This window comes from Pteropus medius, unplaced genomic scaffold (assembly GCF_902729225.1).
Source record: "Pteropus medius unplaced genomic scaffold, Ma_sr-lr_union100, whole genome shotgun sequence".
Lineage (NCBI taxonomy): Eukaryota > Metazoa > Chordata > Mammalia > Chiroptera > Pteropodidae > Pteropus > Pteropus medius.
The window spans coordinates 10384056-10402360 of record NW_024346667.1 but is presented as its reverse complement, the minus strand read 5'-3'; the positions used below and the strand labels follow the sequence as shown (position 1 = coordinate 10402360).

Sequence of the window (18305 nt, the reverse complement as noted above, 5' to 3'; positions counted from 1 at the left end):
CATTGCTCTGCCATTTCCTTCCCGCTCTTCTCTTACTAGGTAAGTCCTATCATACCTCAAGGCCCAGAGAAATGGTTTCTGTCTGACTTTTGACTTCAGAGTGTATACCGCCATTGCCATTTGAAAATCATATATCGAGTAACATCTTTTGTTTGACTTCTTCACTTTTACACTGCATTTCTTTTTCTACGTGTCGTCTCCACAACCTAGTGGGACCCATGCCATATTTCTTTGCATCCTCTACAGTTACCAGAAAACTATCGCTATGTGGCAGGACACAATAGATACATTTGATTGATTAATTGAATTAAGGTAAAATAAAAGATCAACAGAGAAAAAAGAGCAGAAGACTAAGGAGTGAGAATGCACAACTTCTCAGAAGTAAAAGCGCAGAATAAAAACCCTAAAGAATCCCCAAGACAAGTTTGACTTCACTGGATCTTATCCAAGAATTGGGCCTTGTAGAACAAATATCCTGATATGCTCACTGTTCAGTCAATGCAAGGCTTAAACTATACCTGGTGAGCTTGTTCTCCAAATAAGGAATAGTGAATTCTGCTTCAGTTATTCAGACAATGGCCTCAAACTTATTTTCTCAATTACCTCAGACATTCGAATGAGTACGAGATCGAGCTTAGGACGCCCTGTTTTGATAATGGATGTGCATGATTCCAAACAATATAATAAAAATTGGCTTCCAACAAGATCATATCTAACATATTATTCTGTCAACTGTGACAACATATAAAAAAATACTTGGACACATGCAATAATGATTTAACAAATATTATTGAGTCTAAAGTAAGTAGCTCAAGAGATCATTTTCATGAAATAGACTCTATTAACTCTCTTCTGAAACCAGTAGTAATATAGCATCAGGAATACCATTAGTACTTCTTTTTTAAAAAATAAGACATACTCTAAACATATATTTTGCAGAAACTACAAAATTAAAAGCTCTATAACACTGAAACATTAAGAGTTGTATAGCAAGGTGCAGAATTAACACTATGTGGCAATGTGTTTAAAAGATTAAATTACATTTAAATATATGCAATAATAAGTGACATCGAGAACATTTTAAACAGAAGCAATTGATATTTTTCCTAGATTCGTGAACCAGTTTATACCCCACTGATTCTATTCTCAATTATTTGTAACTCATTGGACTACATATCTCTTAATAAGCTATGTACCTAAAAATATAGTATTCTACTTTATTTTCATGAATTTAGCAAAGTTTTAGGAAGAATATAAACAAAAATATTCATTTAACAAAAAATTCAGTTTCTTTCTCATTCTTTCTTAACACAAACAAGTCTATGTTACATCATCATTTAAAAAATAATGACTAAAAATGTTAAAATAGTATTGTCCTTTTAATTATATTGGTTCTACTTAGGGAAGTTGAAATGAATTATTTTTAATCTTTTAACAGAATTTATAGTTCACATGTCAAAAAATTATTGCATTTTCTTGCAAATTACTCATTATTTATCTCCTCATTTACAATTTTTTTCAGATAGGTTTCTCATAAGTAGCTAAGACAGTAGCATCTTTGACAGTGAAATGTATAAAATAAATGACATGTCAACAAGTAAATTAGCATTCCCTTTCTGACCAGCTGGGTCATGTTTCCTTTTCAAAATCCTCAGTCCCATGATACAAAATAATAATAATCTAAAAGACCTCATTAAATGATCAATATATTGACATAATCTCTATAAGGAGACACATAGTGTTTTAATTGATTCCATGAATCCATTAAATGGAATATTAAAACCAAGCCTCCAAATTATATTGTAAGAGAACATTTTCTTTATTTGTTAACTAATTTTCTCCAGATTATGGATAATGGCACATAAAGGATTCAAGAACTTTTATATTTAACCAAATAGTAAAAGAAGTCCAATTTCACAAAATCTTTCATACAAACAACATCACAACAAACACATTTACTTACCAAAAAACTTCCAAAGGCTGAATTAAATATTGCAGCTGCCTACAAAGAAAATAAATGGGGGGAAAAAACTCACTGAAAGTGAATAGGAAAACAAAAAGCAAAGATTATCATTCTCCCATTCTCTACTATTTAAAACCTTAAAACATTGACTCTATAAAGCAAAGTTAGTCACTGCATACAAAAATTGCTAGTGGCCTGTAGTTTACTAAGATAGATGACCTGCAGCTTAGGAATTCATAAATAATGGGTCTCAAAAGCAAGCCGAAAAGGCTTGCCATGAGATTCTCTGAACCTATATGACAGTACCAAAGAATCACCACCAATTGTAAATTGAAACCTTGTAGTTATTGATTTTGCTACTAGAGTTAAAACAATCAGAGGTTGATTTATTCATAAAGAATTTCATATTACTGGGAAAGAAAAATAAGAATTGTAAAACAAATATTAACTACTCTCTATCAGGGAGCATAAGTCCTATGAACTATATGCACAAAGGTGAGGTCCGAGGTTCCCATACAACACACGGTAGAATTATGAATAACACTGTTAAGACCGTGGAAGTTATCACTATTCTATTCATTCTAAGATAGAAACAAGAAAGAAAAACCTCTATTTGATGTTAAAAATTCAAAGAAGAAATATTTGACTTTATGCTTACCTAAATATCCAGGGAATACACAGTAGATGTAATATAGCACTTAACATTAAATCAATCACTGTATTCCATGAAGTTACACTTGAATCCTAAAAGCTTCACACATTATTCAAAAAAGATAGAAACTTGCATAACATCCAATTTGATGAAAGATAAGGAGAAAGAAAGGAAAAATAAATAAAAGGCAAAAGGAGGGGCAGAGAAAACCTATTGACATCTCCTGTAGATCCAGAGCAGAATTAAATTAATCATCATGGACATTAGCAGCCACGTCGTTGGAAGGAGAATATGTCAGCTTAGCAAGTTTGAATAAAGTCCAAAGCCAAGCTAAGAGCTGTAGCTGAAACGCCTTCTGCTCCAGAAGAGGATGCAATGAGAGTGCATGGGTAATGAGATCCTTGGCTCCAGAGAGCTTAGCTCTCCTATTCAGGTTCATAATTAATTCAAAGCTTTGATAATTTCATTAGAGTTCTCCTTTGCTGCCCCCATCAATAAAAGATGGCACTGGACCACAGCTCCTGTGTGGCATGAACACAGGCACAGGCCAGGAAAACCTTTGCTTCCTGACAGGGACAATGGCATATGGTGTTCCATGTTGTACAGGGAGCAGTGAAAAAAAAAAAAGGTTTGGCTACGTGAAACGTTACAGATGACAACTGTAAACTACGGCAATGTATTTAGCATCTCTTCCTGGAATTCCATTACGGATGATTCAGGAAAAAGTTTTATGTGTGGAGAAAAATAAATAAAACGGTGTTACTAAATGAGCTTTGGTGAGATCAACAGGAAACATCGCCTTCCTTTCTACAGAAATGCACCTTCCCCACAAACAACTTTATTTCTAGACCCTATTTTGTGTGTAAAATGGATCAATCTTTCTTTTTAATAAAGGAATGAGGTCTTTCCCTCTTGAGCTCCTCTCTTCCAAATTTGTTTCTTTCCTGTGCTGTTCACCAGCCTTATACTAAATAACTAATGGTTCTGCCCAGCATTTTTAAAAAATGGATCATTGAAAGTAAAAGGACTCAGAAGGCAAAGTGAAACAAACATCACCTACTACTTGTCAGATCAAATCGTAATACTCGCACTCCATCCAGTTTTCTCTTTTAACCAAAACAGAAACCATATACTTCACGTGGACTGGCTGTGTTCTTGCATTTATAAAATGACAGTAAAAACACTGATGGAATATCTTAGGTACCCACAGATGCTGCAGATCAACTTATTCTTAGTTGTTTTTCTGACAGAGGTGATGGATCTGAACTCACTCACGTTATCACTTGGTTCTCCCGTGTAGAGAGCTCGGGCAATCATTGGTGAAATGGCTAAGAAACCATGTAAAATCAGACACTTGAACCAAGAATCTAGGGCTCAACACCAATAGATAATTAAACTAACAGTAGGTTCAATCCTGCATTTGTAGCATGTGAAGAAATGACGTTTTTTTCAGATGTTCCAAAAAGTGATGATAAATATTTAGAAAGTATTTAATTGATATATGAGAGACAGGTATGTCTTCTGACTTAATGAGGAATTCTCAGCTCCTTAGCATGGTGTACAAGCCCTTCGCGAACAGATTTCTGTCTGAGGAGAGATCTCATTTCCTGCCTCAAACTTTATAGTCTGACAACACTCAATTACTTGTGGTTCCACAAACTTATCATGCTGTTTCCTACCTCTTTGTTGCTTGGCCTGGACGCCCCTCTCCCTTCCTCTACTATTGATCTTAGCAACTCAGCTTGGGCATTGTCCTTCCAAGAAGCTTTTAATTACCTCCTCCAGCCACACACACACACACACACACACACACACACACACACACACTCTTCTAGGTGGACTTAGTGTCCCCATGCCTGCTGCCACAACATCCTGAGCATACCTCTGTCATGGCACTTGTCACACTATTGAAATGACGCATCTCACGTGCCTCTCTGCTCTATTAAAGTCTTTTAAGGAAGAAATCTAATGAAGCTCATCTTAAATACCTACATGTTTGTTATGACCATATTTTTTGTTATTACGATAGTTACATGAATATGCTTAACGTAAATAATTTACCACTACTATAGAGCAACAGAGTTACTTAAATAAAATCTAGAATTACCAAGGAATACTCTACAACCATTAAAAAAGGATGATCTGCCTATACTGATATGAAAGCAAGTTGATACATGAAGTGAAAAAGCAAGTTTCAAAACAGCGTGTATAATTCCTTTGACATGTTTTTTTTCCCACCATCAACCAATTCTCAGACAACTGCATGTCCTACGAGTCAACTCAATTCTGCCAAATGTCTACCTGATACTAGCGTCAGATCCCACTGGTTAAGGGCTCAGTCCCATAAGACAGACCCCATTTCAGATGTCAATCAAAGCTGTCACCTGTGCTTCTGACCCACTGGCTACAAATCGAAGGTTCCTACAACCCCATGTTTGAGTTTGATTAATTTGTTAGAGAGGCTCACAGAACTCAGGAAACCAGTTTACTCACTAGATTGCTGATTTATTTTACACACACACACACACACACACACACACACACACACACACACACACACAGAACTCGGGAACAGCCAAATGGAAGAGATGCAGAGGGCAAGGTGTGGGGACAGGGCACAGAGCATCCACGCCCTCTCCAAGTGTGCCACTCTCTCAACACCTCCATGTGTTCACCAGCCCGGAAGCTCTCCGAACCCCTCCTTCTGGGGTTTCATGGCAGCTTCGTCGCATAGGCATGATTTAATCAATCATGTTCCATCTGTCTTGTTTGGGTTTTTGTTTTTAACATGTTACTTTTCTATATTTCACAAGGGTTAGCTGGCCCGGGAGATGTTCAGCCATTTATGGTTTGCGTTTTGAATCCCTTTGTTGTTAAAAATGTAATAAATATTTTATTTTAAAATAAAATTAAGATTTCAATCACTTTGCATGCTAGTGATAGCTCTTGCTGGCTGCCTGACAAGCTGGAGGTTAAACGCCCCCTGGCACATCTCACTGAGCTGGGGGATCAGAAGCCACGGGATGAACCCAGGGCATCTTTCAGGAGTATCTGTAGCGTGTGAATATTTGATTTTGAAAATAAACCCCCAACCCACTATTATTTTTGTATTAAAACAAACATAGCTAGAGAGAATACAAACCTCATGTACTGAGATCAAACCTGAGCCTCCAAAGACAATTGGTTCTCACAGAAGGACCCCTCGGGTCAAACAGCAGACTACTGCAGGGTGTGGATTCCCTCTCCCTGCCTGCTGGAGGCATACCGGAGATAGTCCACTGATTTTTAAATATAAGATTTCATTTGTTATCTCTTTTGCCAAAAACAATTTGCCCATTCCCTATTTAGAATGCTCCATTTTACAAGAATGATCTATCATAGCAAGAATTTGTTCTAATTTGGACAAGATTGTATCCTCAGTGCCTACGACAGCACCTGGCTCATGGTAAACACTCGATAAGCATTATTTAATCAAAGAATAAATGAACAAATGAATGAATACTTCTGTGCTAACTGCATGTCCTGCACAGTAATGTTTTCATTATTGACTCGTGGATCCCATCCGCAAAGTGTGTGCATCTCTTGATGTAATCACAGAGTGGATAATTAGATCGGTGCTAACTGAAAAAAAAGTTCATGTTAAGGTGGTTTTTTAATACTGAGTAGATTGGCTTCCTTTAAATTACATATTTTTAGATAATATATTGCTTTTCAGCATCAGCCCCATTTTACCCAATAGATGGTATTTTACTAAAGTTTCATTATATATTATATAGCTTGTCTTTATTAAATTATTTTGGAAAATTGAGGAAGTTCAGTAACAAATTAATTTCTTCATAAGCTACTTGGAATGATTTGAAATAAAAAGGTAAATTTTTAAAAAAAACACTGACGATAATGAGGACAGAGAGTTCTCTACCAAAAGCAAGCTCTTCCATTGCTGGATGTTTACCGAGGGCAGAAAGTGCCCGCTGGGCTGCCACAGGAGCAGAGCGCGCTGTGAGAGCTCTCGGGATCATCACGCTGCACCCCCTAGAACCGGGGTCGGGGTGAGGAGGGTGTGTCAGTGGACCAGGGACAGGTACTTGCTTCCTGACTAGAAACAGCAAAGGTGGGGAGGCTGCCTAGAACAGACCACGGTGCGGTCAGGCGAGGGGGAACTGGGCTAAGTACAGGTCCACTGTGTTTGGGGCAAAGTTCTGTTACTTCCATGTGGGCCAAGTAAACATTTCCAACGACGACGCCACCACATTTGATTCATCTTGAGACCCAAAATAGCAGCCTTCCAGGGCAAAGAGACTCCAGCAATAAGAGGCTGAAGGGATAGGTTTAGGGCCAGCGGTGAGATACACTCTGAAGAATCCCTTTCCTAAGCTGTCCAGCTGAAGGAGAGAGCATGTGGACTCTGCGCTATGACAGAGGGTACCGAGGGCCAGATTACAACAGCACCAACGAGAAAAGACTCTGTCTCACTGTTCCTAGTATACCTGTCCTACTCTCGCCCTGACTCTAAAGAGGCCCGTAGGGAGGAAGAGAAAATTTAAAATAATAATAATAGTGAAGCAGATCATGCCCTCTTCTCTACTGGTCCTGCCTGCTCTGTTTTTATCATATGTGTATATATTCATTAAGGAAAAAGGTATAATTTTCTGTATTTCAAAAACACAGGTTAGGCCTAGGATGGGAAAGAAGAGAATTCGGAGTTTCAAACTAGACTGTCCCGGATTACTTATTATCAAAGAGTTAATCCTCATTACTAAATATATGACTATTACTGTAACTAAAAGTGACCAGAAAACCATAAGATCTTCCAGAGATGCTGTCGAAGGAGAGGGTAGGAGCGGGGAACAAGAGTATGCGAGATGGCATCTCGTGTAATATAAGACCCTCAAATTCACACCACTCAGTAAACAAATTATAACAACAACACAATGTTTTAAATGTATAGTTGAGCTAAAACAAAATGAAACAAAAATCCAGGTACTAGACGTGTAGCAGTTAGTCGCGGCCAGAGTAGTAAAGCAGGCATGTGACACTGGTCTCTCCCGGAAATGTCGACTCCGGCCCACAAGGCAATAAGCAGTGAAGGCTTCAGCCTGCAGACCAGACTGTGAGAACAGGAACTGAGACACTCACGGCAGGCAGAGCAGAACCCAGAAGGGCTGTCCCCTCTGTGAGAGCAACTAGGACATTCTACTCACAAAGTCAAGACAGCAACATAAGACCTGCATCAGCGTGGGCACAGGGCTGAACTTACACTACCCACGTGATTCAAGAATCCCAAACTAACGATCGATTCAAGGGAAGCACAAATGGATCAAAGACCAGTGGAATTTCTGGGGCCTTGAAAGAAGCAAATGCAAAACATCTCTTTGGGGTCACTTCAATAATCCAGACCAAAATGGATTCTCAGATCTAACAACCCTCACTGAACAAAAGTTTACAATTTAAAAAAAATTACAAACAATGTGAGAAGGCTGTATATTAAAACAGTACCATTCTAAAGCAGTTAAGAAAGGAGGAGTAACTGAATCTTTCTCAATATGCTAAAGAAGAAAATACCAGACAAATTAAAGACCCAGGTTTGGAAGGCGAAACTGTAAAAGTTTTAGAAGAACTTACGAGATGATTTTTAATGCCTTCAGAAAAGGAAACAACTTTTTAAATAAGATGCAAAAAGTACACATGAAAAAGGAAAAGCTAGGGTTGCCATGCAACAGAGTTCTGGCCAATGGGATATAGTATAAATTGATGCAGGCTTGGGGGTGGGGGGAGAGGGTTATGGGGGTTACTTTCTGGCCCTGCCCTTCTTCCCTTATTTCTGCCTAGAGTGGCGACAGCTATCTTGCAACCAGAAGAGAACGACCAAAAGCAACGCAGACACGGCCACTCTAGTTTCGTGTCACAGAACAAATGCCAGCACCTCCTTTCTCCAGGCATCTTGGTAAACGAGAAAAACGAGTCCCTTCTTGTTTAAGCTACTTTTCCTCTGAGTTTTGATTATTTGAAGCCTAACTGATACATCATGTTCCATAACAAGGGAGAAAATAATAAAGGACTAATCAGGTGGAGTAGATAAATCAAAAGTGCTTCCTCTAAGAAATAAATTTGAGTAGGCATATTAAGGTTTATCTAGCACTTCTCTTATTCCCATTGCATATGGCATAACGTATTTAAAAAATAAGGAAAAGAACACTGACAATTGGCGCCGATTGCTGGAGACCCAAGCTGCATCATCTTACTATAGAAAAGTTCCTCAACTATGTGAATTTATATCACTCCAGCCTCTGATTCACAAGGAGAACTGGCCTTAATATTTATTTCCTTTATAAGTGTAGGTTCAGTTTGGAAGAAAACAGAAAGACATCAATGATTGAATTCTAATCCTTAGGCTTCAATTAAATATGGAAACACAAAATATTTTCTCTTTACTTGTGAGTTACTTTGTGAAGTGCTATAGAAAGACAAAATTAAAAAAAAAAAGAATTAGGAAAAGTTTATTCTGTTTGTTTTAAAAGTCAATTATAATTATTCGGCTTTCGGCATCTTAGTGGCTAGGACATTTTAATATTGACTACTTAATTACCACTATTTTCACTGTATAAATCTCATAACGAGTAAAATTGGAGTTATACATTTCTTTATTACATGTAAGTGCTATTGAACCATACCAAAGAAAAGTAAATATATAGGACATCAGTTAAAATGAGAGTTTATACACCATGCTCAACATTAAAGGGACACTCTTCATTTGATTCCATTATTTTATGTTATGTATTTTTTAAGCAGCAATAGCTAAAAAGTAAAATATTGTTTTGAAATCATGGTTAAATATTTCATCTCAACAAATAAATCTAAATGAATACTATAGTACTGCTACAAGGCATCCATCAATTTAAAAAAAGATTAATTTTAGAACATGGAGCATTATATTCACCCTCTTAATGATCACTTTAACCATTTATTTTAAAAACATTACAGGGATGAACAGAAGTTCATAGAAATACAAGTTAAGAGTAAATAACATCCAGGTGCTTTTCTGAGGGTAAGCTACGTTTCTTGCCTATTTCTGCGGGCCCATTTCTTGATACCAATGGAAAAAAATTATTTAATATCTTTAATCTTGAAGCGAATTGGGGGGGGTGGCTATTCTTGTTTATAACTATTCATCTCAATTCAGGCAAGGAAAAATATATTCAAGTTACTGTTTCTGGGTGCTAAATTGAATCAGGTGTCCTCTCCTCTTAAGAAAATTAAGTTGCTTTTGTGCAAGAGTGTTTTAATGAGAACAGAGCCCGCCGACAGTGATAAATGGGAATGACACCAGAGAGAGCATGTAAGCAGGACAATGTGTGCATGTTACAGTCTTACAGCCTATTTTTCACTGACTATTCTGAATGACTTTGCTGTTTCTTAAGGGGCCTATTAATCTCAAATTTAGTTATTACACAACGTTTATTTGAACATATATTCTGCGGATGATGACAGTTAATAAAGGAAATCTTTCACAAGCTGTATTTTTACATATTGTTCCAACTACAGCTCCTAGTCATTTGATGGTATTGATGGAATAACCTACATTGTGCTGAGGTTTTTTTAAAAAGGCACATATATTCAGATTCCTTTCTAAGCACATGGGACTCTTAAATAACTGTTAAAATGCATACAAAAAAAATCCTACTATGAAATGGAAAAAGGACATCTTAACTGTACAACGAAAATTGTTTAATGTGAAAACTGACCCTTCTAAGGCAAACCAGATACCTTTTAACACTTTTAAAGCTTTGGTGCATAATATGAAATACTTCTTGCATATCAATCTACATTTTCACAATATGCATAGAGGAGGAGAGGGAAGCCAAAATCAATTTTCTTGAAGTGCAAAAGGAATCAAGTAACATAGCTGCTTTGATTTTCTCCTTGGTAGGCTATTTTGATAAAATGCCATGAACTTAAAATAGTGGTGATCTTGTATTTCTTATTCTGGTAGCATACTTAAAGGCTTACCAGACTCATTTTAACATTTTCCTAAAAACATATTTATCAACTCAAATAACATCATCAATTCAGATTGTGGCTCTTGCTCGAGGAGAAATTTGTTACTTTAAATATAACTGGTTCATAATAACAAAACTTATTAGCAGGCAATATTTATACTAGTTCAAGATTTTTAAATCTGTCTCATAATTGAGATGAATATAAGCTTAAACACCTTCCATTGCATTCTCATGAAATCTGTCTTCAAAGGTATTCAGTTTCAATGAAATCAGAATTTTCAAGTGGAGGGGGCCCTTAGATACTATAACAAGCCCTTTATAAATGAAGAAATAGAAGTCAAGAGAGATGAAGGATTTTTCTAAAGGTCATATTGATGAGTGGCAAAGCCAGAACCGAACTCATCTCCAGATATTCCTTGTACCCTCTCTATTATACCCACACTGCCTATTTGACATCTTATTTTTAACATATATTTGTAGATACAAAATACAAAAAGGGCATATACCAAAACAATAGTGGTGTGTTGAGGTAATGGGATTATAGATATTTTTTTCATGTGTGCTTATTTTCAAGGTTTTTATACTGATTATGTATTTATTAGGAAAAAAGCATATAATCAATGTTGTATGTTAAGCACAACAAACATTTTAGAGGTTCTCTCTTTAAACTTTAGGCAACCGTGAACAATGCTGTGCCCATATTAGGTACTCAATCAGTGTCAGACCAAAAATTGAATGGAGTTGAGGATAATGCCAGGAAGAATTTACCTAAATAGTCTTACTTGTTATATTAACACTGAATATTCAGAGGAACAAACTATGGGTGTAAGTAGGAATATCCTGTATTAAATTGAAAATATATATTATTTTTTATTAATAGCTTATTAAGAACTTATGACTATCTATAATAAAGTTGAATGAAACTTACTTAAAATATTACACACTGGTTGACATTGGGTCTTTTTTAAAATGCTAATTTCTCAATATCCCTGAAGTTTAATTGTTTTCAATCTTTTGGGTTTCCTATGTCCTGCCAAAAAGGAATAAAGTAAATATTCCTTTAATTATTCATTCATTCATTCATTCATTCAACACACATTTATAAGCAATTTATTAAGCTAAGCACTGAGAATAGAAAAATAAATGCCATACAGTACCAGCTCAGAGTATAGGGCTAGAAGACAGACATCATAATGGCTATAACACGACATCAAAGGGATCAAAGAACTATGACAGCACAGAAATTAACTATTAAAATTTCCTTTAAAATAGTCGTTTTCCATACCTACTAGTGATATACAGCAAGCCCTTCTCTGATCAATTAACGGAAGCTGTTTAATGCCAACATGTGAACTAAGCTTTCCACACATCAAGAGAGAAATTGGCCAAGAATTCCCCTAACACTTTGTTTAGAAGGTCATCCACAAAACATAAGTGACAACTTGTGTCAAACCAACTAATGTTTCTTACAAATTTTAGACTCTAGCTACCCAACTCTGTTATTTCTGCTCTTTTCCATCCATTAGGTCTGAGAATCTCAGAGCTTCTTGAGAGGGCAATGGATCAATCCCTCAGCAATCACTCTCTCATCAGCTTTTCATTAGCAATAAAATAGCTTTCCTACCATCTTCTGGGAAATAATTTACCATAGATCCACAGAACTACAACCGACTTCTGCAGATCATCTAATCAAGGCATTTTTCCTCAAAAAGGAGTACACTGAAATCAGTAACAAATGGAACCAACCTATCCTATTCTTCATGACTTCAGGATCTGAGACTATATAATCTCTTTTAGAATTCTAGATTTATAATCTATATTTCAAATCACATTTTTCACCAGCAAGTCCTTTCGTTTTTTGAATTAAGTTTTCATTGAGGTCATCCTTTTATGTTCGGTCCCCTCAGAAAATTTAAAAAGAGCTATGTAATTGCTGTTAGAGGTAGTATGCTAGTAAATGTTTAACAACTGGCTCTCAGGGTGAAGGGAGGACACCAGTTTGTAATATTTGCTGATTTTCGTTCTGTAAATACTCCCACCATGGCCAATTTCAATCTGCAACCATGAATACCAAGATGGGAAGAGATAGCATAATTCCATAGGTAAAAAAAAAAAAAAAGTTAGAAAAAGAAAGGCAAATTTAACACAAAATGAGCACAGGAAGGAAATTAAATAAAGATATAAGCAGAAACTAATGAAATCAAATCCAGAAAGACAACAGAGATCAATGAAATCAAAAGATGGTTCTTTGGGGGACAAAAAAAATCAATAAAACTGATATACCTTTAGAACAGGGAGTGGTCAACTTTTTCTGTAAAAGGTCACTGTTCCATTTCAACCCAATTGGTCTAACACCAACTGAATAGACTGCAATACAGTTCTGACGCTAACCACCTGGAGTTGGCACAAACCCCAGAAGTTAAAAGGCTCAGTCCCCCACAAGACAGCTCTCACTTCAGACATCAGCTGTACTTCAGGAGTCCCCAGACCACCAACACTTCACCAAATGGCTACAATTTTGGGGTACCCATGACCCCCTGTTGTTCAATAACTCAATAGGACAACTCACTGAACTCACCGAAAGTGCTATACTTAATCAACAGTTTTATCATAAGGGATACACAGAGAGTGAGGTCTGGGGGCTTCCATGCCGTCCCTGTGGAGTCAGAGCCCATCACTCTCCCAGCGCATCAACGTGTTCACTAACCAGGAAGTGTCACTGAGCTTCAGTGTCCGGAGTTTTTCATTGGGGTCTCTTTATGTAGGAATAACTGATGAAATCATTGGCCATATGATTGAACTCAATCTCCAGCTCCTTCTCTTTCCCTAGAGATTAAGTGGCTAAAAGTCCCAACCATCCCTCCAATCACATGGTTGGCCTTTTTGGTGACCAGCCCCATACTGAAGTTATCTAGATGCCCATCAAGAGCCATTTCATTAGCATAACAAAGATACTCATATCACTCAGGGAATTCCAAAGATTTTTGAAGGTCTGTGCCAAGAACCTGGGACAGAGACTACTTTTTATTATACCACAGCAACATATTAAATTATTTTAGGTTTTGTAGCCCATATGGTCATAGATTCTTAACTCTGTTATTGTACCACTAAAGCAGCCATAGAAAATATATAATATATTGAGTGTGATCATGTTCCAATAAAATTTTATCAATAGATACTAAAATTTGACTTTCATTTAATTTTTACACACCATGAAATTTTATTCTTTTGATTTTTTTTCTAACCATTAGAAAAATGTACAAACCATTCCTAACTCACTTACTATACAAAAACATGCAGCAGGCCTGATTTAGCCTGCAAGCAGCAGTCTACTCCTCTCTGCTCTAGGAGAAAAAGAGAAGATAGAAATCACTAATATCAGGATTGAAAGAGGTGACATCTTGAGATTTTTCAGATATTTAAAAAATGAGAATATTGTGAACAACCTTATGCCCCCAAATTTGACAACGTAGATGAAATGGACAAATTCCTTCAAACATACAAACTACCAAAGCTCTCTGAAGAAAAAAATAGATAACCTAAATAGCCCATTATATATTAAAAACGTTGAATGTGTGGTTAAAAACTTTTCCACAAAGAACTCTCCAGGACCAGATGTGAGATAATAGAATCCAATAATATACAAAAAGGATAATACATCATGACCAAGTGGGGTTTATTCCAGGAATGCAAAGTTGATTTAAGATTTGAAAATCAATCAAGGCAATTCACCTTATCAACAGATTTTTTCTTTTACACCAACTCCTAACCTCTTGCCCGGCCTCGTCTCCCACGTCTCCCAGGTAACATATGCGACCTAAAAGCAGTAATCAAAAATGCCGATATATGAAATGTTGGAGGAGACTCGGTGGAGTGTGCCACTCAGGCATTGGAGAAATACAATATAGAGAAGAACATTGTGGCCCATATTAAGAAGGAGTTTGACAAGAAGTACAACCCCACCTGGCACTGCATCGTGGGGAGGAACTTCAGTAGTTATGTGACACATGAAACCAAACCCTTTATCTACTTCTACCTGGGCCAGGTAGCCACTCTTCTGTTCAAATCTGGTTAAAAGCATGGACTGTGCTACACACCCAGTGATCCATCCAAAAACAAGGACTGCCGCCTAAATTTCAAATATCAGAGACTGAAATCTTCAGCCTTGCCTAAAGGAACACCTTGATCTTGATTCTTTGTGTTGTTTTCTATAGGGCATTCTCTGTACTCATTTGCTGTGGTTATAAAACAATTAGTAAAACGTTGTTTTTTTAAAAAAAATAATCATTTCAATGGGTAGAGAAAAAGTATTTGCCAAAATTCCACATGTATTCATAATAAAAACTCTCAGAAAACTAGAATTGATAAGAATTCTCTCCATCTGATAATGAGTATCTTTATCAAAACTGAACAGATTACATCATACTTAGTGGGGGAAGACTGAGTGCTTTCCCCCTAAAATCAGGAACAAGGTAAGAATGTCTATTCTTACTACTACTTCTATCCAACATTGGCCTAAAAGTCCTAGCCATGCAATAATGCAAGAAAAAGAAAAAGGCATACATGCTGACAAAGAAGAAATAAACCTGTTTATTCACAAATTATATGATTTTAGAAACTCTTCCACTCTCCCCTCAAAACTACAAGAAATAATGAGTTTAGTAATGTTGAAGAATATAAGATCTATGCATAAAAAAATCAATGCATTTACATATACGAGCAAGGAAAAACTTGAAATTGAAATTAATAAAAATACCATTTATAACAGCATATCAAAAACATGAAATATTTGAAAGAATAATTTAAAGTCCTAAATAACTAGAGATATATAAATTAGAATCCTACAGTATGAAGATGTCAAATCTCTCCAGATTGATCTATAAATTTAATGTAATCCCAATCAAAATCTCTGCAGGCTTTTTCATAGAAAATGGCAAGATGACTAAAATTTATTTGGAAATCTTTTTCTTAAAAAAAAAAAAGCTGGAAGACTCAAACTTAAGAATTACTACTTATTTTCAACACTTGATATAAAGCTACTCTAATCAAGACAGTGTTCTATTTGCTTAAAGAGAGATATATAGATCAATGAAACAGAATAGAAAGTCCAGAAATGGGTTTATATATATATGGTAAATTGATTTGTGCCAAGTGTTACAGTAACTCAATGGAAAAAGGATTATCTTTTTAAGTGGTAAATGCTATCTATATGCAATTAAAAAAAACTAGAACCTGGACCCTTACCTCACATCATATACAAAACATAAGTTGGAATGAATCAGACCTAAATGTAAAAGCTAAATCTATAAAACTTCTAGAAGATAATATAAAGAAAATCGTAACTTGGGTTAGGGCGACATTTCTCAGATAGGATTCAAAAATCATAACTAAAAAAAATGACAAATTGGATTTCAACATAATTTAAAACTTCTTTCCTTCAAAAACATTATTAAGAAAATGAAAAAACAAGCCACAAACTGGGAGAAGGTATTTGCAAACCATATCTAATAAAGAACTTCTATAGAGAATATATTTTAAAAAGTTCTTACAACTAAATAGTAAGACAATTAAACTAAAAAGTAGACTAAAGATTTGAACAGGCACCACTAAAGAACAGATATGGATGGCAAATCAACACCATTAGTTGTTAGAGAAACGCATTAAAATCTGAGAAACAACTATGGACCTGCTAAAACTTTAAAAGAAGCTAACAGTTCAGTGCTGGTGTGGATGTGGACCAAACAGAACTCTCATATATTGCTAGAATGGATACAAAATGATACAGCCAATGTGGAAAAATAGCTTAGCAGTTTTTTCTTTTAAAGTTATACATAGACTTACCATGTGACCCAACCATCCCCCAACACTGGGTATTTACTCAAAGGACAGATACATTCACACAAAGACTTGTACTCAAATGCTCAGAGCAGCTTTATTTGAAACAGCCCCAAACTGGAAACTACCCAAATGTCCTTCAACTGATGAATGGATAAATGCTTTGTGATACACCCATACAATGGAATACTATTCAGCAATTAAAAGGAATGAACTACTGATAGGTTCAATAATATGGATGACTCTCAAAAGCATTATGCTAAGTAAGCGTAGCCAGACACAAAAGCTTATGTACTATATGATTCAACTGATAAAATATTCTGGAAAAGGCAAAACTATACAGATTCTGATCACTAGCTATCAGGGAGTGCAGGTAGGCGGAGGGAAAAGAGGCATGAAAGCAATGTTCTATATTTTGATTATGGTGGTGTTTGCATACTTTATATATTTTCCAAAACTATATACTTTAAAAGGGTGAATTTTACTATCTGTAAATTTTGCATCCATTAACCTAACTTTTAAAATTTATAAAATTTTTGATTTATTGATGATAGCCATTCTGACAGGTGTGAGGTTATATCTCATTCTGGTTTTAATTTGCATTTCTCTGATGATCAGTGACCTTGAGCACCTTTTCATATGTCCATTGGCCATCTGTTATTTCCTCTTTGGAGAAATATCTGTTCAGGTCTTCTGCCCATTTTTCCATTGGATTGTTTGGGGTTTTTTTTGTTGTTGAGCTGTATGAGTTCTCGCACCTGTCAGAATGGCTATCATCAATAAAGCAAAGAACGACAAGTGTTGGTGAGGATGTGGAGGAAAGGGAACTCTCATACACTGTTGGTGGGATTGCAAATCGGTACAGCCGCTATGGAAAACAATCTGGAGGTTTCTCAAAAAATGTAAAATGGATCTACCTTTTGACCCAGCAATTGTACGTCTGGGTATTTATCCAAAGAAAACTAAAACAATAATTTGTAAAGATCGATGCATCCCTATGTTCACAGCAGCTCTATTCACAATAGCCAAGATATGGAAGCAGCGTAAATGCTCATCAACTGACAATTGGATAAAGAAGTTATGGTTCATATATACATTGGAATATTACTCAGCCATTAAAAAAATGAAATCTTACCATTTGCAACAACATGAATGGACCTAGAGGTTATGCTGAGTAAGTCAGAGAAAGATAAATACCATATGATTTCACTTATATGCAGAATCTAAGAAACAAAAAGAACAAACTAATCAAAAACGGACTCACAAATGTATAGGACAATCAGGTGACAGCCGAGGGGAGGGAGGCTGGGGGGCTGGGAGAAAGGGATGAAGGGCGAAAGAAGTATAAATGAGTAGTTGATAGATGGTCATGGCGAGGGGGAGCTGCCATAGGGAATGTAGTCAGCAGTAAAGTAATGGCTAGGAGGAGAGCCAGTGGAGAGAAAGAGCAATTAGGGGGATCATTTTATAAAGTATATAAATGTCTAACCAATGTACTGCATACTAATAATAATATAAAATTTAAAAAAATAATAAAATAAAATTTTATAAAATTTTAATAATGAACAAAGAAAAATATAATTGCATGACAGTATGGTTAAGCTTTTTCATATTTACTTTGTTTTGAGGCTTACACAGAAAATGCCAATAAATATTAATAAAACTTTACCTAATAAAAACATAAATTAATCAAATCTACAGAATTACTATTACTACTTACTACCTATGAAAGCTTCAGCTTCAGAGCTCTGCTTATAATTTATAAAAATGTCTTTTCAAGTCATCATTTTCAACAGTAATATAATGTGGATACTCTATGGCCTTATCTGACATTCAAAAAAGATAACTTCCTTTTATA

General features: G+C 35.9%; 1 protein-coding gene and 1 pseudogene across 7 annotated transcripts in view; one reads left to right on the top strand and one right to left on the bottom strand.

The window, feature by feature from the left end:
* Positions 1-18305, bottom strand: part of SLC10A7 (solute carrier family 10 member 7) — a 198981-nt gene that overhangs the window by 130730 nt on the left and 49946 nt on the right. For 6 of the 7 annotated variants that reach the window (XR_005655669.1, XM_039876011.1, XM_039876009.1 and 3 more), the window contains exon 5: positions 1964-2002. The exons of the other annotated variant lie outside the window; for it this stretch is intronic. Coding sequence is in view for 5 of the 6 variants with exons in the window: in XM_039876011.1 (XP_039731945.1) it covers positions 1964-2002 (39 nt within the window). In the remaining variant the exon portion in view is untranslated. The remainder of the gene's footprint in view (positions 1-1963; positions 2003-18305) is intronic. 7 annotated transcript variants of the gene reach the window in all.
* LOC120613168 (dynein light chain 1, cytoplasmic-like) lies at positions 7028-14809 on the top strand (annotated as a pseudogene).